Source organism: Anopheles coluzzii, chromosome 3 (assembly GCF_943734685.1).
Source record: "Anopheles coluzzii chromosome 3, AcolN3, whole genome shotgun sequence".
Taxonomy (NCBI): Eukaryota; Metazoa; Arthropoda; class Insecta; order Diptera; family Culicidae; genus Anopheles; species Anopheles coluzzii.
In genome coordinates, this window is record NC_064671.1 from 23,964,024 (window position 1) to 23,986,091 (window position 22,068).

The window sequence follows — 22,068 nt, forward strand, 5'->3', positions numbered from 1 at the left end:
AGATGAGGAAAACTATTGCCCCATCTTTGGTGGGACGGGGAGAAAAGTTTCCCAAAAGTGGTCAGTGCGGTAAGGATACAGACTGAAACGAAGGTCATTGGTGAGCACTGCTTAGATAAGCTTATAGAAATGTAGCTATATGTACAAATGTACCTTTATAAGAGAGCAAACCAGTGAATGACGGCAAACTTCACTCACATTGTGCAGTAATAAGCTACTTTAATTATGATTCCACCTTCCCCCAATACAGCTCATTATGATTTTGAATTGCCTCTTTAGTCGGTGATGTCTACTTACGCGCAAGATTGAATGACAGCTCGACAAACAGTGAGCAATATTTTTTAATTACCTACATATCACTCAATTAGCACCTTGCCACCAGCAAGAACTGGCTCCAGTTTCAGTAGCAATAAATTGTAGTCAATGCTCATGGTCCACATGACGCAAACAAGTGCATGTGTGCGCACAGAAACACATACACACAGATGTGTGAGTTAATCATCCTGCATGCTTGCAATATTCTTTTTTTTATCTTCACTGCACCATTCCGTCCTTTTGCCGATACTGTATCCATTCCATCAGAACAGTAATTTTTCACACTTCACAGGATGAAAGGACGAAACCCAGGTGGTGATGGAGCATGATTGCTTTCGACATTGTTCTTCACTCTCCTACTCTCACCGCCACTTCGTTGGCCATCAAAGGCTGACTGTTCAAACTATCCATCAATTATCATTATGTAAATGATTAAATATAATGAAAATAAATTTTAATTATCATAAATATCCATATGATGTATTCGTTATGCTGCGGGCAGAGCAAGCAAGGCTGAAGTAAGGATTGGACGCTTTAACAAAAGTGGAGCATATGCAACGAACGGCGATACACTGCTCAATTGTTGAAGTGTGTTTTTAACTTTTTTAAGCTTATTCATATATTTTTGTGTTTTTTTTTAAATATTTTTAATGTGACGTTTTCTGTATGTCAATGTTAAATTGGGAACGATGTGATACGACCTTCCTAATTAAAGTTGGTGTACCTTCCAAGGGAGGTAGTAGCAATAGTGGTTAAAGTGCAGTGGTTGGAAGTTTTTAAATAATCAGTTATATTAAATTAAATTATTTATAATAGTTTTAGTAAACTGTATAGGGCAAAAATATTGCCATTGAATTAAGAACTAGTACGAAATTCCGAAGGATTTCATAAGAAAGTGTAAGATTTTATTACCGATGTAACTAATTATCAACCTACAATATTATTGTTTTTGCTTTAGAATTATTCCCAAACTAAATTTATCTACTTTAATTCAGTTTGGAATTAAAGAGTGAAAATCAACTGAATCAATGTTGATCCACATTATTTGCATTATTTATGTAAAGCAGCGTCCTACACATTCATCAATCAAAATCAATCATTTCTGACAATTAATTAAGGCACAGATGCGATATTTTGCAGTAATGCTCGCTGTTACCAATCCATACCAATCAAGCTCGTAAATGCAGTTCCATCCCAAGTATTTTGAATTTATTCACGTTTCTGTGCACTTTTATAAGGATGCCATATTAATAATGCAGTAACCATACAATCATTGACGATACAACTAACCAGTGAGAAAAGGTTTTTTTTATAGTTAAATAAGAAGCTTATGGAATACAGCCGTTGTTACCAAATTTTGGCTCTAAGGCATCAACTTTTGACATTGCGCTTTAAAATTTGCCTGTTAGGTCTTAATTTTGGACAGCATGCATATTTTTATTTTCTTTTTTGTGTAATTAGATTGTTTTTATAAAAAATTAATAAAATTTTAAACAAAAAAGCCATTGTTAACAGCTGGAAAGCATAACATTTTTAATTATATCAATGATATTGTTAACTAAAATTCAATCAGTTTCGAGCACTCATTTTGACTTAAAGTCAAAAATTGATGCCTCAAAGACAAAACAGCATCGACCATACAAGCTTTAAAGATGGAACGAACCGATCAGAATGTTTTTGTGACATGGTGTCAAAAATTAATGCCCTAGAGACAAAAATGAGTGAGTTAGAGCCAACATTTTGTAGCAACAACTGCAATAAAAACATATTTTTATAACAATATGCTGAAGTTAGCTAATATTTTCATAATGTACACTCTCATAAAACAAATATATTTACGAAATGCAGCTATTTTGCTAAAGTTATGCTAAAGCTGTAGGATATCATTAATTACATCCTGCAATACAATATTGAAGCAAATTTGCAGCAAAATGAGGTAAACTTTATGAACAAACCAGCGAAACACGTGATGAGCACTGATAACAGCGAGAAAAAAGGCACACACCATTGTATAAACCTTTACTCCTGCCGTTTCCACATAATTATGTTGATGTTTTCCGTACCATATCTCCCATCCAAATGCTTCCAATTGTTACTCCCGCCCCACGACGCGCACGGCACCACCGCCCGAGCCTATCCATTGGAAGGGTTCGCACAAAAAGCCTGTCGGTATCATTTTTTAACCATGAAAAATCTTATTTAGTCTTCAATCTTTTATTTATCCCCACTACCACACCACGCAGCAGCAGCATCATTGCTCGAAGCCGCTGCTGCTGCTGCTCCTCCGAGAATCGATACATCGAACAGGGTTCATGTTTTCTGTCCCCACTCCCCACCGTTATCATCGCAGCACACGAAGACGGAGACAGCGATTCGACGCTTTTTGCGCGGTTTTGCACAAAAAAAAACATTTCAACTCCGTACGCACTACCGCCAAATCGGATCCGCCTCACCCGAATGCCCATGCTACCAAGTGCGCATAACGTCCACACACCGAGAGAGCGCGATCGACATGGCATCGGTTTCGGTAATGATCTCCTTTGTGTCTGATTTTTTGTTTTCTGTTTTTTTTCTTCCATCTCCTGAGCCTGGTGGTTTGTTTTTGCACGAAATATGTAAGCGCACCACATACTCCGATCGTCAACGCAAAACGGGACAGAGCGCAGGCCATATAAGGGGAACAGACCGAGTGAAGTTGAAGCACAAACAGAGTGCAGTGCAGAAGCTCCAATACGGTCAGATAATTCTCCCTCATTTCAGGAACAAACTGCATTCTTTGTTCCATAAATAATGGCCGGGTAGTGGTGGGCATTCGGCACCGGCTTTACAGCCGTCCCCAACCGGCCCTTCCAAAGGAGATTACGTACGGCTGTGGTCAGAATTTTACTGTAATTTAAGCACCCGCAAATGTCGGTAGGACCACCGTACCCCAACCAATGCATGCTCGTGGAAGATGGAAGCCACCACCCAGCCCATCGAGGTGTACCATCGATTTTGTCGCGATCGCGATCGCGCGACCCCGGGTGCTGTGCTCGGAGGCGGCGTCTGCCGTTTTTGCAGGATTTTGCCCTGCAAACGGGGAGTTACAGGGAGTTGCGTTTGTTTTGCCTTGAAATACCGAAAATCGTGACACATCATTCTCCGCGGATCTGGTACGATGTCGTCGTCGCTGCTGCTGCTGCTGCTGCACTTTTGCCATGGCCTTGCGATCGACAATCGATCGGTGGGTATTTTAAATATTCTCGATTGCCTTCCACCCGCGATTTCGAGCGCGCTCGGGGTTCGATCGTCCTCGCCCGGGGTGACATCGTACAACGGCTCCCCGACCTGCACGGTGTGGGGTAGAGTCGCGTACGGGCTGATCTGCTGAAATCAGTTCACTATTGCAAGCCGGGATCCGGCAGCGCACACCCTACCGTCCTAGAGGTACCGGGACGCATCGGTTTTACCAATGTTACTTCAAAACCATAAGACAGAGAGCTTGTTTTATTCCCATTTCAAAGCTTTTCTTGTACAGAGCAACAGTAAAGCTCACAAAAACCCCTACACCCAACCCAATCCGCCATTGTTTGAATGTTTCTTACTTTGGAGCAGCAGCAGCAGAAGCAACACTTCTCCAGCAGGACGTGTAACATAAGAAAAAAAGGCAACGCTGATACAATTCATCCCGAAAGCCATTCACCGTGCAGACACGCCTGACACCGCGGAGTACGATTTCCATAGTGCCTGGGGGGGTAAAGAAAAATTGGCCACATCGGAACGGGCCCGAAAGGGCCCTGTGGAGATTTACCGATCGTATTGTTACGATAAACACGCATTTATGCTATTTATTGCAATTGATTCCCCCATATTTGCCCCCAACCCGACCAGACAGAACCAGGACGATGCCCGGACGAAGCAATGGGAGGATGAAATGTAAGCAGATTTTGTTTCTAGCTTGGTTCCTTCGTTCGTATTGTTCCGAGTTGGCAGCACTCTTTAGCGAAGCGGAGCGTTTGCGAGAAAATATGAAGGAGCTGACATTTGTTTAAGGTCGATCATGTCTTTCGTTAAGGCCATTACTTCTGAAAACTTTTATACACATTGAAGCGCCAAATAGTCTCACATAAGGACTTAAAGTTTCCTTGACGATCGCTTCCACAGCTCTCCTCAAAAGTCACCGATCTGTATCATCTTGAGATGATGATCGTTTGTATTTCATTTCTCCACAAACGACTTCTGCACCCAAATCCACCCATTCCCTGCTGCAACTCATCGACATCGAACGACAAAACAGCGGAACATTGCATTACAGCGCATGCCGTCACCAGCACCTGGACACCAGCAAAACCGCAGAAGCCACCGATCTTGTTCGATAGGGCCCAAGAAAGCAGACACGCATACCGGCTCACCCTTTCTGTCCAACCGAACGCCCCCAGGTAAACGCAATGTCAACATTTTGCCTAGCTTTGTCCCCCTCTCCTGCAAGCATCCCCAGTACCTAGTCGAACCCCAGACCTCCTTCCACCGGAGCGAAGAAAGATGCGAAAAAGATACTGGTTGTTATTATAAAGCGATTCGGTGTTAATTCCAAACAACTTGATGGCACTCAACGTTGAAGCTCACATATTTTACCAACCCCTTCTTCTCCGATCCCAATCGGCACGGGGCCGGGAGAAGCATTGGCATATTTGTACACTCTGCTGACACTTCTTGTGTATGTGTGTTTGCGTGTGTGTGTCTGTGTGTGTATGGTCGGGGTTTTCTACATGTGCATAAATAGCTACATAAACACCAATGAAGGGACGCACGGGACATGCTCCAGTGGGGCTGCCTGCTCTGCGCAGTACCTGCAAGAGTAAGCTGAGAATCTTAGGTTTTATGTGCCAATAACGTAGGGCTGCATTTGGTTTATGCGATGCAGTTTGCGATGCTACGAAGGTTTGCTGCCAGAGTGGGCCACACTTAGTGGAAAGGTGACAAACGGAGCTTAGCGTACGGTCGAAACCTTTTCCAGGAAGCTAGCAACCAGCTACATGTACCTGTGTGAAGGAATCTTTCAATAGGTTATCGTGTCGTCCATCGACGACGGATCGACGGATGGTTCGACGACCTTGCTCAATAGCATTTCAAAAATGTTTTAAGCTGTCGTCCCTTCTCGCAAGACATGCGTGTTGTTATTTATGTGTACGGTGAAACACTCTAAAAGAATTCACTGTCACGATTGAAGATATCAGTGAAATAGTTGGACCTAAAAAACTATTTAAAATAAAATATTCTTTCTATCATTCTCTCCTCCAACTCCCTGCTGCTGCTGATCTACACATATTTTATCCCTACCCGAGATCAATATTTGACAGTTGATGCAAATTATGGGATGCATTTCCTCTCGCGCACCCGTGACGCCAACCTCATCAACACGGGGGCACTTTATCCATCCGCAACACTATCAAGCAGAGCAAGCAGGCAAAAAAACACAAACCGCAAGCAACAAATCGTTCCCAAACGACCCTCCGGCACGAATGGAATAAAGTGGAAGAAATTCCCTTATGTGGGGGGTTATGGGAGGTAAGGTATGCTAGCAGGAGAAGGGACATGGCAAGAAGAGGTGGCAGTAAAATGGAAAGATCCACTACCTTCATTTTACGACCGGTTTTCGGTGCGGCCCGCGGACAGCAAAGCTCGCAAATCGTTCCACTTGTATGCTTCAGTAGGCGGAGTATGTAACAGTGGATCAAATCAGCGTTTTATGCTCGAAACACCAATTGAAAGCGCTGGCTGCAGCAGCGTCAAGTAAGGGCAGCAGCAGCAGAAACAACAAAAAAAAAAGAAAAGCATGCAAAGAAAAACTACACAACATGTTGGCCGGTCGGTGCTGCATTTCAGACTTCAGCGCTGGTCACTCCTTTTCGGAAGATTGAAATGATTTCCAGCGTGATATGGGACGGTTTAGAGCGCAAACGAAAAGCTGCATCGACCACAACGAAAATAAAAAAAAAACACACAGCACACGCTACATACCGATTCACGGAAGAAGCAACGGTTGCGTTACGGACAGCGATGGCCTGCAGGCCATTGTCAGTGCAAGCTGCAGTCCGATGCAGAAGGCACACGGTCAGTTTTGCGAGCGCTCTCTCTTTCTTTCTCTCTCTCTCTCGCGCGCGCACTTCTCTTCACCTGTACGGCGAATGGGAAAAGGGTGTGGAGGCCCTCGGGTTCGTGTTGCCATGTGCAAATGCATGCCTTCGCTGCGCTGGAGCAGTATTATTCATCACTCTTTGGCCGTGAGTGGAGCAAGCTGGAGTGGTTGGGGCGATTGCAAAGCCGGCCTGCCAGCAGCCTGCCTGATGTATAGGTTTGCTTGTCTATCACGCTTTGCGAAGAAAATGCCCGAGCAAAAGTCAATTGAAGAGCTATGGAAATTTGAAACAATGGCTTGAAGCTCACATTTTGCTGTTGCTCTATGTATCTGGTAGGGAAATGTAAAAAAATAAGATTGAGTATTTGTATAACAATATTTGAACGTAAATATTGCTTATTCGGATTAAAATCGTATTGCTTAGTAAAAATCGTATTGCTTAATTATTGTAAACAGAACAAAGATCTAAATTATAGCTAAGGCTTTCGTATCAATTTATAGAACAACGGTATTACTAATTAAGACAAAACAATTAAATTCTAAAAGTATTTCTATTTTCAATGAAATAAGCATCTACCACTAGAGTTTTGCCTTCTCTGACTGACTTTATGGCATAACAATGAGTTTCACAAATAATTATGCAAAGGAGAAACAAAATAAACGGTTAAATAATGAATTGCTAATAGTAAATACTTGCAATAGGGAATATAATTTAAACACGTAGAACGTCACTCGTTTTTTGCTAACATAGAAATTTCCCGTGAACCTTTGTCAACCGTTATTTGGTTAACAGCAAAAACACACAACTAGAAAAGCTTAGCAGTAGCGGAATTTGGGGCAAGTGTGCCATACGGGGCAAGAGTGCCACCAAGCATTTTTCCTTAAAAACTTTAATTTAATGATCAATTGTGTATACAGTTGATTGCTTTCCAATGACTAGGTATACTGAGCCGAATTTCATATACACTAATCGATATTTCCCATTGTTTTTAACTGATTTATATTGTTTCAAAATTGAGCAGAATATTATAATTTTTTAATACAACCAAATAAGCTCTCAAAAATCATGCGAACAATCAACCGAGAAAATATTTACACAACCGTATCCGTAGCTGAGAAAACGTGAAATTTTTTGTGGTGTTAGTTGATAAAAACTTTCTTTTTGTCACTGTAAAATTCAATTTCAAAAAAGTTACAACTTTTGGGGCAAAAGAGTAATCTCTATTTGGGGCAAGTGTGCCACCATCTTTCATAGGCCCGAGCTGTCAAAAATGTAAATATTGTTGTTGCGTTCAGCGGTATGATGCGCTTTTACGAGCGGATTCTACTCTGGAAATACAAAACATCCGGTTCATTGGTGACTCAAGACATGTAGTAATACGTACACTAGTGGTAGAAACGTAATAATTTCCAATTATCGAAGAAATACGGATATTTTAACCAAGTGGCCTTCTTGCCCCATACGAGTGGCACTCTTGCCCATAGCCCAAAAAATAATGTTTTTTGGATCCTTTTTAAACGCTTTGTTTTAAATGTTTTGTTTGCACTTTTTTCTAGCGAAACTCATTTATAAGTGAGGAAATAGATGTAAAATGGTTATGAGATTTAAATCGGCTTTTGAAAAACACGTTTTAGTGAGTTATAACTTGAAATGCTTAAGGTGGCACACTTGCCCCAAATTCCGCTACAATAGCAAATTACTATTGTTGATCATATGGAACAGTTGCTCATATTGCATATACGAACACATAGAAGGATATGAATTGGATTTTATCTATATAAATAAATTCTTTCTATTCATATCAATCTTTAAATATCTAAAAAATTAGGCATAATTCAATTAATTAGATCGAATCTTTAAATCTAACATTTTGGTTTGCAATTCTTAAGCTTACTGAATTGGAAAATAGCTACACCTGCACCAAGCTTTTACCGATATGAAGGCAACATTTTGATGCCATTTTCAAAGTTTTTTTAATGGTTGTCCTGAATCATGGCTCATAAAAGCAAGAAGGAATTGAATAAATACTGGGGCTCTTCACGATTCTAGTCAGCTTTTTGTATAGAATTTGACAGTTGGAGGCTGAAATCACGTAAACAATCCATACAAAACCACATACAAAACTAGCCTGCGATTTTCAGTCTAGATTATTCTAGCCTCAAAGCTAGAATTAGATTCGAGCAAGTAAAGTAAATAAGTAAAAAATGATGAAAATGATTTATTTGAAATAAAACTTATCATTCCTACTTATCATTCCTACAAGAAGGTCCTACATCATTGCAACAAGACGAAATTCATGTTATAGACATTTTTAGCTTGTATTTTGTTGAAGTATTTACTAATCATCCATTAGATAAAAGTAATGTTCAGACGGCCCTCAATAACGTTATTTCCTAAGCTGAGCCTGAAAACCAACTGAAAAGTGTGATTACCCCTACTTTATGGTAGTGATAAGAATCTTCACCAGAATCATTCAATTGATACCAAATTTTCCTTTTTTTACTCAATTGTTCTGAGACGAAACATACCCATATTGCTCCTCTTCGCTCATCGGCCCCTCCCAATCGCTTGCCCAAAAAGCCAGTGGCCACGCATTGACATCTTTCAATAACCGTGCACCCGTGCAGCTTCATCGTTGTGGGGCGTTGTGAATAAAAACGTTACACGCATTACAGATGCACGGAGACCAGGTAGCGTTGCATACTGTCATCATTCAGCTGCAAAAGAGAAAGAAAGAAAAAAACAAACCAGGAATGCACAAAACCTCTGTACTGCTGCTTGCCTGCGTAAACGAAACAACTTCACACCGAACGGGGGGGCGAGTGTAAGCGGGATAGCGAATGCTGCCCCAACGCGTATTGGGGTTTCGTGCGGGGTGCATATATCAGTTGCATCCGAAAACGAAACTAATTACACTGATTTATGTTGCTATTGTGCATTGTTTTCTTGCACTCTTTTTTTCTCCTTTCGTTGGTGGTGCGGGTGTAGGATGAGAAGGAGAGCCTGTTGTTATTGTTGTCTCGCTTTCGGTTCAGCAGATTTTATAGATCCGAATGTTTGTTTAAGTGTATGTTTGAGCAAGTACATTTCGTATGTACATGCGATTTTTTTCTTATTTGTATGTGCACTCTTTCTCTCTCACTCACTCTCCGTTCTTTGGCTCCATCACCATCATTGCTTTTCTTTTGCAGTTTGGATTTATTTCTACGTGCAAACATGAAGCGCGCTGACCTCCGAAGTAGGGGAGGGGACCGTAGGGACTGCCGCCATTTCTGGGGCCACGATAAGAGCAGCCAACACAACAACAACAACAACAACAGGACACACGTGAGGCGACGCATTGCATAGAAAAGCATCGCAAAACACACGCCACCGGTCACCTTTCGCCCGCCGCAACCGAAACCGGGGCGGGATAATATATTCTTTTATGTTCCTAGCAGTGGAAAACAAAATTAATTCAGATTCGCGTGACGCAACTCTTGCTTTCTTTGTTTCACATACACCCAGAGCGCGACACAGACTGACTTGCCTAGGCCCCCCCCGATGGTCATTATATTATCCATCCTGCCTGCTGCATCTGTGCCCTTTTTTCTGTATTGCATTCACTGACGATGGTGTTGCTGAGCAGCTACTCCTTCAACTCGGGCCGTGCATTTTGTTGTCGTTCATGGGAAACGCTCAAACCGTTTTGCGCATACTGACAGGCTCGCCAAGGATCGACAGAAAGGGAAGAGATTGAGAGCGCGAACGTCGCGCGCCCGCTGGTGGGTAGCTATTTATGGTAACCATGATATAAATTCCTCTGCCAAAATGCCATTTACCCAAGTTGTGGACCGTGTGTCCGTCTGGTGCCCGGTGGCCACCGCCACCGTGTCCTAAGGAGAAGGAGGAGAGATCAGCCAATTCCGCGAGTAATGGGCATCCATTCTTTCTATACCCGATGGAGCCACGCGGTTGGCAGCAGCGCGGCAAAAGCACGCCCTCTTCAACGGCGAGCCTTGCAGCAACAACGATGGCAGCCTTCAACGTTGGCAAGGGCAGCCTGTCCTCGATCACGATGCATCCGCCGCGGCAAGCGGCAACATTCAGGTCATTTTATTAGGAGTAGCAGTAGCAGTAGCAGCAGCAAGTACGATCAGTGTACAACATTGTAGTCTGCCATTGTTCGTTTGACAGTTCATATGTTAAAAATGGACGATTTTCTGTTTGCACGTTAAATTTCACATCAATCGGTTGTATGTTTTCAAATGAGCTTTTCCTATATTTCTCTTAAATGTAATAGAATTATTCAATGCTATAATGCTAATGGTAAAACTCAACACTTTCACGCTGACCCCAGGACCACTGGGTTTTATAGATTCCGGCTTGATTTAGCTTATTTCTACCTCAAGCCCGATAATCTCGAAACCGTCCTTTTGCTTGAGCGATATTCCGAAAAATTTCATCAAAAACACTACCTGCGTACTACCTCCGATGGCCCGGGCAAGATAGTGTGCCCCTCGGGGGCAAACAATCCTCCATCAATGGCCACCATCGGGACAACGCAAGTGCATAACGCTCGCTTAGCGCACGGCGGAAGAAACCAAGGTACTGCCATCAAAAGTCCTCCATCCTTTGCTGTAATTCGCCGGGACAAATGTAATTAAAATCCATCCTAACTACGGTGTCCTCTCCCTGGTTCTTCCTACAACGCACACACACAACGAGGAAGGAAGAGTGCAATCGGGAAAGCAGATTTTGTCTATCTTTACCATCTTCGAGGCTAATTTCAGCGTGACGCTAATTTTCTTTTCTTCTGTTTGTCCATTAAAAGCGACTGTCCCTAGGCAGCAGTGGCGGTGGTTGGTCCGCCACCAGGAAAAAAAAGGGGTGATGGTAGAGATGCTGGCTGCACAATCCTTTTGCTTTCGCGTGTCCATTGTCTTAGACAGCTCTTGCTGGACGAGCTTTTCAATTCCACTTTTCACAACAGCACACTACGCGCTTGTCGTACTTTGTCGCAATGATATCCTGTGTGTGTGTTTGTTCGTTTCCTTTTTTTATGAGTTGCTTTCGCTTGCACTCTCTTTTTCTTAAGACTTTGTGATTTATCCGACCGATACTAATGGTGGATTTCTATTTCATCATCTCACGACCAGCCAGCACCCTGGTACTCTAGCTTTGATGATAAAATCAAAGCCCTATCGTGAACGTTCACTTCAATCTTCAGCCGGTGTTGTCTGTAAACAACATTCAGCAGCGGAAAACATCCCGAATTAAAGAAAAAATTGACTCTTGTTAATATTAAGAGTCTGTCACACAAGTGAGCCGCAAACAAAACTAGTTTTAGAATATCTTAAAGACAAACTTATTGTATCTTTCATCATACCAACTTTCCCGTGGGGTTTTCGTGGTTGTTTGCTTTCGTCAAACAAGGATAAAAACTCAAATAGAATATATCAATCTGCATAATTCAACGCTCCAAAACCGCACAACACACAAAAAAAAACAAAGAAAAAGTAACATTAAAGTTAATTGATTTGAGCAAATAAACTTAATCAACTACGTCAAGTCCCATGTCATTTAGTAGCTGCTTTCACACACACAAACACACACATATATACATTCAAACACATTCACATAGTAACCAAACCTGAGGGCTATCAACATTTCACTTTGTGTTGTGTGTCGCCCGCTCTTGCACGAGACTTGATTTCCTCAGAGTATCCTCATTTTAATATCCTCGTTTTATAATTAGTGATTTTTCCCTGTCATCAAACCCTCCCGTAACAACTCTCTCCTTCTCTCGCTCTTTCTCTCTGTTTCCCTTCCAACTGTCTCCAAAGCCATTGCTTTTCATCGATCGATTCAACATCAGAGTTAGGTTCCCTTTCCACAGGACGTCAGTTCCTTTTTTTTGTTCCCATTTTCACGCAAAACCCCTCCGATTTTGCTAGCTGGTTCTGTTGAAAAGTTGAATTCATTTCACTTTTTCCTATGTTTTTTATTCTCTCTTTCCCTCTCTCTCTCTCTCTCTCTCTCTCTCTCTATCTCTCTCTCACTCTCTCTCTCTCTGTTGTCGTTTCCTTTTTTTTGTCATTATGATTTTTCCATTCTCGTGACGTGATGCCATCATGTCAGTGTCAATCATTTAAGTCTCTTTAATCACCTTTTACCCTGCGTCAAATCCTCGCCAGGGGCCGGGGCCTCGTTTCTGCGTTCAATGCATACAACGGGGCCAACAACGGGTGGTGGTGGTGCGGAAAGCAAATGCTAGCAAATAACGTCCCTTTTTGACCAGTCGATCATCAAACCGTTGGAATACAACAACAACAACAACCAAAGTCACCGGCGAAGAACGGGCGTACAAGAATGAGCTGATGACTTTTGGCTTAATTAACATTATAAGACGTCCCAGAGCGCGGTGGTTCGCATTAGTGGGGGGGAAAAAAATGGAAATACGTGGAAAATCCACAACGGTATCACGTCACGTCATAAGCCGGTCTTTGCTTTTGGAAAACTAAAACAGAAAGAATTCGCTGTTTTTTTGTTAGTTCAAACACTATCGTTTGGCAAGACGAAAAAAAGGAAGCGCTTACGAAAGGTATTGACACCATTACATTAGAGTAAAGCAGTAGCAGCGATAGGATTGAAGCTCCGCATAACCGTGGTTCGCAAATTTAACGCAATATACACCAATCCTGCTGACTAGCGGAAACAGGAAACGGCTGAGCAGCAGCAACTGGCAGATAAAAGAAAGAAAGCAGCCCGGTCAGGAAATCTATCCCCTTTTATTTCGTCGTCCTCGGGGCGCTTCCGCGCACTTGGCAGAGTGCAGTGTTTTTGAGGTTTTGACTTCCGCATTTTCTCGGAGCGGTTGACGATGGCTCGTTTCTGGGGAATCGTTTCCCGGAGTGTTAATTTTGCCCTGCCTGCCCGTTGCTAAACCCGGTGGTGCTGAGCCCAAAGTTTTTACAAAGACACTACAAACCCCTTTTTTTTGGGGGGTGTCACTTCAATCGGTTTACTGCGCGGCCTCTGGTCGGATTTGGTGGATGTGTTTCTGCTGCTGACAACTCTTAGTCCCGTCATATCCTGGATTGAAGGAAATGTTTTTCTTTTGCCTTTCTTTTGTTCCTGTGTTATTCTTTGCTGTGTTCGTTTGAGAGTGAAATGAATAAATTGCTTAATGATGTTTGTTTTTTTTTTTTTCTCCATAAACGTGCAATTTAAAGGTTTAATTAGATGAAGGAGATAGATAGTTGAGCATTTTGTGTAGTTTAATTTAAATTTTATTGAATTTTGAATTCAAATGCTGATTTAATTTATTTCACCTATTAGCATGTATTAAGTACCTAAACCCCAACTTTGAACACTAGTGTTTTTTAAAGACATGCTTTCTTCGAATTTCATGAAACTTTAAGACATCTTCTTCAAATTTTGACCATCTTCTAAGCTCTTTTTAGCAATTCCGATAAGATAAGATGCTGCAGTTTTCCATGATGCATCCTTAAAACAAACCATTTAGCTTTGAAACGAATTTTTGCACATTCTCCCCAAAATTGAAATAGTTTCCTCGATTACAACTCACACTCGTATCGAATTATTGATATCGCTCCCTTCCCAAATCCCCAGTATTGGAAAGTCCACTCGTAGCTGCATTATTGCAAAATAACAATCACCATTTACGCTTTACCCGGCGTAACCCGGTTGCACCTTCAGACCACTATTAGCCCACCACTTGCCGACGCAAACTACTCCTGAAGCCCCATAACGGAAACCCACTCCAGACACTTCTCAAGTGCAGCCCGCTGGTGCACTGCTGCCATGTAGATAAGCGGTAGGAAAACAAACGTAAAATCTATACCATTTAGTCGACAAAAATTTCGCTCCCAAAACTCCCCCCATCAAACTGTTCCGCATTCGAATCGGTGTGAATCGAGACAATAAGCAACAGTAAGCACACAGCAATGCACAGACGCGACAGACGTACCGTGGAAAACAAAAGTCTCCACCAACGTTGCCGCGTATCACTGCCGCGCTAAGGATGGCTTCCGCTGGGCGAGCTTTCTTCATAAGATTTTGAAAGCTTTTCTTTCAATCACTTTATATATATACTTGCGAGCAATGGCAACTGGATGGTTTGCGCGCACTGGTTTTTGTTGGTGTGTACAGCGAGCGAAGGCGAAAGCGTGTGCAGAGTGGACGGATCAATGATAGTGTTTCGTTCGATTGGTTCCTTCCTGAAGCTCGGGCGGGATGGCAGACCGAACAGTGGGCGGGAAAAAGTATTGCAATTAAACCACTAATTAGTAAAAGATAAGAAGTATCTGTCACAGGCAGGGTCCGTTCGGTTGATTCGGTTCCATTCGACGACGTCCTGGGTTGAACATAATTGGAGTGAGTTCTTGCCAAACCCTTTAAGCTTTAAGATTGACACAAATGGTTGATAGAATTGTTTAAATATTTTCTTTTATTTTTTAGTTTTTTTTTTCATACAAAAATTTAAGATCCGTTTTGTCCTTTGAATCCTTTTCAAGATGCTACACACTGTTGTTCAGCAGGGACCATCCCACTCATTTAGCGGGAACCCCCATTAGTTAGTACAATCTCGACAAACGGAGGGGGAAAAACCCGTCCGCCGCGATGACGGCCCAATCGATCAGCTACAAATCAGCAAACAATTCCAAGCTTCTATCTGATTGACACCGTGTTATTAAACCAAACGTCGAAGTCATTTGTTTCATTTTCATTTCGTCACCGTTCGCCTTTACACCGCATTGAACGTTTACCCGGTAAACACACAGAAAGATAGAGAGAGAGAGAGAGAGTCGTACATACACGTCACCTCACATCGCTTACAGATTTGGGCGCGTTTGATCCGAGCTGATGAACGGTGGCGCCCGCCAAGCTATTCCTCCCGACGACGGAACTCCCGATGGCGCGCGCGGGGCAAATTATCCAAAAACGAGCAGGAGCGCAAAGATGCCGAAGACGACAAGGCGAAACGAGCTTCCTTTTTCCGATTTCGTTCTGCTTCCTGCCTGATATGCGACACTTTCCACCACCTGAGACTCGGCTTCACCGGCCTGCCTCTCTCTCTCTCTCTCGCCATTAACGCTGCCGTCAAACTCGACAACTTTTTCTCTACCATCGTCAAGCTCTCTGTCCCATCCCACGCCCCGATCGCCCCGTGAACTGGAAAACCCAACCTTCACCGGGCGACAGCACACAATCCTCTGGCTGCTTCTGTTCGGTTCTGTCCCGTACCAGTCGCAGCAGAAGAAGAAAGAGTGCTGCTGCTGCTGCTGCTGCTGTACAGTTTTCTAATTAAAATCGATCAATCTCATTCTCTGCTCATGTAGATCTGTCTCGTTTTCATTCGTCCTGCTGCCACCGGGCGTCACACAGCGCCGTGCCGCCGTGCCACCGGGGCCGTCCCCTCCCCATTCCGCGGGGCATCCTTTAGGTGTCTGACCTGCCCTGGCATCCCCACTTTCCCACTTGCCCGGTGCCATTTGAGCCAAATTCAACCGCCGCCACGCCATTTCCCAAAGGGAGAGACCTCCCTATCCTCCTCCCCTCCTCCCTCTCCATCCACTCCCCTTCAGGGATGGAGAAAAAATGGTGGAGTCGGAGGTGATTTTTCCAGACTCGTCCTGTCTATCATTCCGTACTTAGCTGTCGATATCGATAAACGTCTATTCCATTCCGAAAGAGTTCGACTCCCGGTGCGCTTCCCGGTGCGCCACCTTCGGAAGCTGAAGCTTTTCCGTCGTAGGTTTATGTGTGTGTGTGGGTCCCTTTCTCTCTCGCTCACTCTTTCTCTCAAGCGTCAAAGCGTGGAAGCAAATCGTGGGACAAGAAGTTGTGTGGCGCAACAGTAGAGTGTGGTGCAAATTTATCGGAGAAGCGCTGTATAGCGCTGTGGTGGCGACGGGGTAATGCACAGGGCACCCGAGCGAAGGGCAAAGGAAAACTTTACCCCCGCATCTGGGGAGGGTGGAATTGGAGCAAACGGTTGGGTGTGTGTGTGCGGGCTGTGTTCATGTGACAGTTTCGATAGGACATCATCCGTATCTGTCCAACAGGAAGACAACGATGGTCAGCTTATGTGACTAACGGTACGGACAGGATTGGATTGAAGTCGCCCGCGCCTTACAGTCGACCCCTGACGGTCCGTCCATCCTTCCTTCCCCTCCTCCTCCCCCACCCGGTTGGGTTCATCATCATCTTTTTCCGCTTCATACAACAATGAGACAGCAATCAAATGACGAATCATTCACACGATTGGAAAGACAAAGGGACACAAAGTACGACGGTGTACACAGTACGGGTTTTGTACCATCGATGCAGTTCTTGTCCATGTCATAGGATGTATGTCTGACAAACAGTGTGGACTCACACACACATACACTCGCACAAACACTCACACAACGGGATCCGTCCAATGAATGGCCATCGCTGTGCTGGTGCATAAATTCGAGTTTATGTTTAATTACGCCTGTCCACCCAGTTCTTTCCATCATCTTCGGATAAAATGAAATGGGATGGAGGAGCTGGGGCGGGCTGGTGGGAAGCAGGGAGGGCGGGGGGGGATGAGAATCGGAAACGATGCAATTATCCTTCGACATGGTGACATTTTATTGTTTTTACCTTCATGCAATTCTTTTTCTTATGGTTCCCTTTGCCTTCCCCCTCCCGTACCGCGTTACGTTAGCGTTGTCCTTTATCGATTGATACGTCTCTCCCTGTTCCTTCTCGACCCCCCCCCCCCCCCCCGGCAGCAGCAGTCACAGCAACGCAATGAAGAGAGCGAAAAAAGCAGCTCAACCGATGCCGTTCCCGAGGATGAGCGCATTAATTGCTCGAGGAGCTTTATGTACTTCTTTTTGCTGCATGCGTAAAACGAACTTTGAATGCTTTGACAGGCCATTTAATCAACAGCAACGATTGTTGTTATTAACATCGTTGTCATCGGCGTTAATCCCCGGCAGCAGCAGCAGTGTGCATGCAGCATCACGGGGTACCCCGATTCCGTGCGATTCCAATGTGCAAAAAAATAGTCAATTCAATCGATGCCCGCCGTGACATTTACCGTTTTATTACGCCACGCTTATGAAGCTTACCGCGGTGTGGGGGTAAGTTATTGATCGCCGCCTTTACGCTTTTTGAGGATCAACTTACTCAGCTTTATCGCAAATTAAGGATTGCGTTTAATAAAGGTTAATTTCTGTGCTTCGAAATTTAGCGATTTTTTATACTATAAAAAGCAATAATCTTATATCAGGCAAGCATTCCCTGCTGCAAGAATAGTAACGGACTGAAAAATCGATCATCCGTACATCAGCAATCACGTAGTAATGGTGAAAAATCACTGCATGAAAAGTTACGGTGTGAGCACGAAAAACCCTCAACAGTCCCTTATGTTTCAAGTTCCACATGTTCGCCTTGCCTGTCCATTTGCCGTTGCTGCCGCTACTGACCACTCACGCTACGACGAAAGCTCCGGTGAGAATTGAAATCCTCCCCACAACACATCGCTCAATCGTTCACTTCCACCGCTCAATTGATCTATATATTCCATTCTTCCAACACACCCCGGGAGAGGTTGGTTCTACCACAACCTTCCCCTCATCCGCCTGTATAATGCCCCCACTTCTTTCCATCGAAAATCTGACCAAAGTCTCTACCGGTGGCTGTGCAGTGCTCTTCAAACAGTGGCCAATTTTAACCCATCTCCCTAAAGTACATCGCCCAAAACCCCGTCCACCCTGTCGAAGCCACCCGTCCATCGGGCTCGTCCGAAAGCATCGTCCGTCCATCGCCGGGTGTTTTTTGCACGTGTAGCGAAACGGAGAGAAGGTGTAGAAATTTTATAATATTGATAAATTACAAACGAAATCTCGCCAGGCTTCGCTTTGGCGTGAGTGTGTACCTCTCCCGTTCCCCGAGCGACTTTTCATGGACGCTTTTGCGGGCAATGGACCTGTGCTGGCAGACGGATTACCCATCGGAAAAATCACTCCACACACAAACACACACACACACGCCCATGCGAAGGGAAAGAGTACTAAGGGAGTCCGAGCCATCGACGTCGACGTGAGTGTGAGTTTATATATGAAGACAAATTTTCGACAAAATTCCAACTAGCCGGAAAACTATTTCCTATGAGACTGAAGCTGCCCCTTGGACTTCCATCCCCCGCTCTTGGAAGGCCATCGTTTGCCGAAGGTCCGGGTTGGAGTTATAAGCTTGAGGAATGATAAGTTCAACAACATTCGTTTTCGTTTCCCTGTGCTGGTTTTCCCCCATACAGGATCAAGGAGCGATTCGAGGCGGCTGGCAGGCAGGCAGACGAATGAATTTTCATTCGTCCACTACTCGACAAGTTTTCGGTGGTTCGATCTTTGTTTTCCTACGATCCGTACCCGAGGCCAGAAGCGATTCGTCTTCCATGTGCTGTAACTAGTTTCTAACTTCCGCATCGGTCGCTTTCTCTTTCCCAAACGAACCGTAGAACTGGATTGCAATTGCAGCACAGCGCTCAAAATTTTCCGAACCCTCCCCATTTTCTTTGCAGATCAACTCGACGAGGACGGTGTTGAAAGACCGGACAGCAAAGATGTGTTATCCCCCGGATCGTGTGTGAGTCCATCATCATCAACATCGCCTCCCTCGCCGGTAATCCACCAGCCGGCGCCAGCAACGGATCTGCCCCGCGAAGCCACCCGATCTCGATCGTCTTTAGCCAGCGCTTCTTCGATTGCTTCTCAAGGCGCACACACGGCACGGGGGAGCGATCAAACGCCGGAGGTCAACGAGAGGATACCCCGGCCGTCAGCAATTCAGTCGCAGTTGATTGATTCGCATGATGATGATGTGGAGCATAGCATTCCTGCCATCGGGAGCATTGCTGACCTGGTCGGCCGCAATGAGCACACACGGTAAGTGCATGGGTGGTGGTAGGTGTATCCCTGCACCTGCCACCCCTTTTTCTGATGCATTTCAGGGTTTTCCACGAGCTCAATAAGTGAGAGAGAAAGAGAGCAAGAATGTGTGCGGACGGTTCGATTTTGCAATGAGTTTCCTCGATGTTTTTGAGATGCCCCCATAGGGTTGTTACACTGAAGCGGGGTGCTCAGCACACAAAATGCTTCTTACTTGGGGCCTGGGGTGGACGAAGTTCATCTCACAATCCCGTACATTTGTGAGAGAAATTGCATTAATTTCACATTTTCTTCACTCCCTCCGAGTTATTTTTTTTTACTGAGATTTATGTTTGCGTAACGCTTGCCGGCGCATTCGGGCAAAAGAGGGGTTTTGTGAGGACGGAAGTTCCTTTTCTCATTTATTTGATTTGACTTACGACGAGTTACCCTTTTCGGTCAGCGGGAAAGCGGGCAGCACAATGCACAAGCAGAGCACATTGCATTTATTGGAGTGTGTATTTTCCTAGCCAGCTTTCCCTTCCATCAATCAAGCTCAGCGCTGTTCGATTGGGCGATCGGCACATGAAATGAATGGAGCGGCATTTGTATTGAACAAATAGATTTATGCGCAATAAATAAAGTTTCTTGAATGTTTTTACGGTCAATCGTGTGGGTCATGAGTGGGGGAGTGCTGACTCTTTGTTGCCCTAAAACGAGCACTGTAAAGTGGACGAAAGCAGCTACCAGAACACTTAGAGAATGTAACACTCACAGTAGAGGTCAGTCTTAAGTCGAATATTTCAGCACTTTCTGATTTTCTGGACCGTTCGTAGAGTCACGTATCGATATACTGCCCTCACACAATGATGAGAATGCTTTTTAGCTATGCTTTTGCAAAAAAATCCAGACCAATATCTTTAAACAAAAATAAAAAAAAATACATAAATGTAAAACAGGTGGAATGTGATCTAACGCGCGATAGCTCCAAGGAAGGCCATCGTTTAGCCCACATAGACTCAACTGTAGAGAAAACTTATCGATGTGGACTGTATTGAGAATTGATTGTACAGGTGATCATAAAAGTCTATAGACTTCCCTTGCTGAAAGTATAGAAGCAAAGAGGCCTTACCATGAGTAGGTTTCCATGTGAGTTGAGAAGACGACTAGATTTGTAGGAACGGTCTAGTCCAGGGGTCTCCAAACTACGGCCCGCGGCCCGCATGCGGCCCTCAAGAGCTTATAATGCGGCCCACGATGACTTTGCCAGGGTTAATATAAATATTACGTTATTATGATTTTTTAAAATTAAAATGTATTTTTTACTTTTCTTAGACAAAAATCAAGCTTTAGTAACACGAAACTGTACAAGTATCGTTGGTATTTTATTTTAAAAACGAGATTTAATGTTCACTCATCAGTTAAAGGTAGCGTCAAATGGCCCTCAACATAGATATTTTTGAAGCAATGCGGCCCGCGAGCTGAAAAGTTTGGAGGCCCCTGGTCTAGTCCTATCCGAACAGTTCGAATGAATCAGTGATCTTTCATGATCAGTGATGGTTTTATTGGCTATATTTATTTAATGCGATGGTTTTAGTTTTTAGCGTTTTACACTTTATTCTTGTCTTAAGCTAAAACGTATTGATTTATGTTACTCTACGCTGCGCTTCTGGTGTTACTAGCACAGTGAGTTTCAAGCGATTTGGCCCTACTGTAAACGTTCTGGGTTTGCTAATATGTTTTGTATAGCAGATATGCCATAGTCTACGTTACGCTATAGCAAACTAAGGCTTCTTCTTCTTCTTATTTGGCACAACAATCGTTGTCCGTCAAAGGCCTGCCTGTACCAGTATATGGCTTGGCTTTTAGAGACTCATTGATTATCATAGCAAGATAGTCAGTCCTACATATGGGAACACGGATTCTCAAATCAGGCCCATGAAAAATAAGGCTCATATCTGCAATAACCCTATGAAAATCACGCCTAAAAGTATAACAAAACATAACATTTATAAGAAGTGAAAGTTGAACAGTCCTCGTTCCAGCCAGTATTTTCCAGCGTTCCAGCTCACATAGTTGGTGTAATGCATTATGAAAATTAGGTATTCGAATTAGACTAGCCACCACTTTACACTGTCCCTGTCTGTTTTGAAACCCAAACCGTCCCGTGTACCATGTAACCCTAGGCAACCAGCATTCGGTTGCTATGCACGTCTTACAACTCCATCTGACACCTTTCCAAAACTCCCGCACCAGCAACGCGCTGCCCAAAACCTGGCCCGATGTGCTGCTCATTGCAGTCCGAATCTGTCAGCCCGTGCCTCAAGTTTTCTAATTATCTGACATATGACAACCGCATGCACACATACACACGGACACATACCCTCACGTACACGTTCTATCAATCACTGTCAGCTGCTGTAAGCATTAGAATGGACATTGAAATACCGCAGAAATTACACACACACACACACACACACACATGTCCCTTCCTGTTCCCTGTCCTGGTCCTCCCGGTGCTGGACGAAAACGTTGAAATGAAAATAATTTACAACGCTCTCCTCTGCATCGTAGGCACGTAGGTGTGTGTGTGTGTGGGGGGTTGCAAAAGGGGAAATAATGTGAATGACAAAGTCATTGCGGTTTTTGCAATGATGATGATGGTGGAAGGATGGAATGGGCGCACCCGTGCTGCATGGGAAACACGGAGACACTAAACCCGAAAA

General features: G+C 43.9%; 1 protein-coding gene across 1 annotated transcript in view; it reads left to right on the top strand.

Moving 5' to 3' along the window:
- The window catches only part of LOC120958149 (protein tiptop), a 152,190-nt gene that overhangs the window by 94,044 nt on the left and 36,078 nt on the right, over positions 1-22,068 (top strand). The window contains exon 3 of the mRNA XM_049610194.1: positions 18,997-19,360. Coding sequence (XP_049466151.1) covers positions 18,997-19,360 — 364 coding nt within the window. The remainder of the gene's footprint in view (positions 1-18,996; positions 19,361-22,068) is intronic.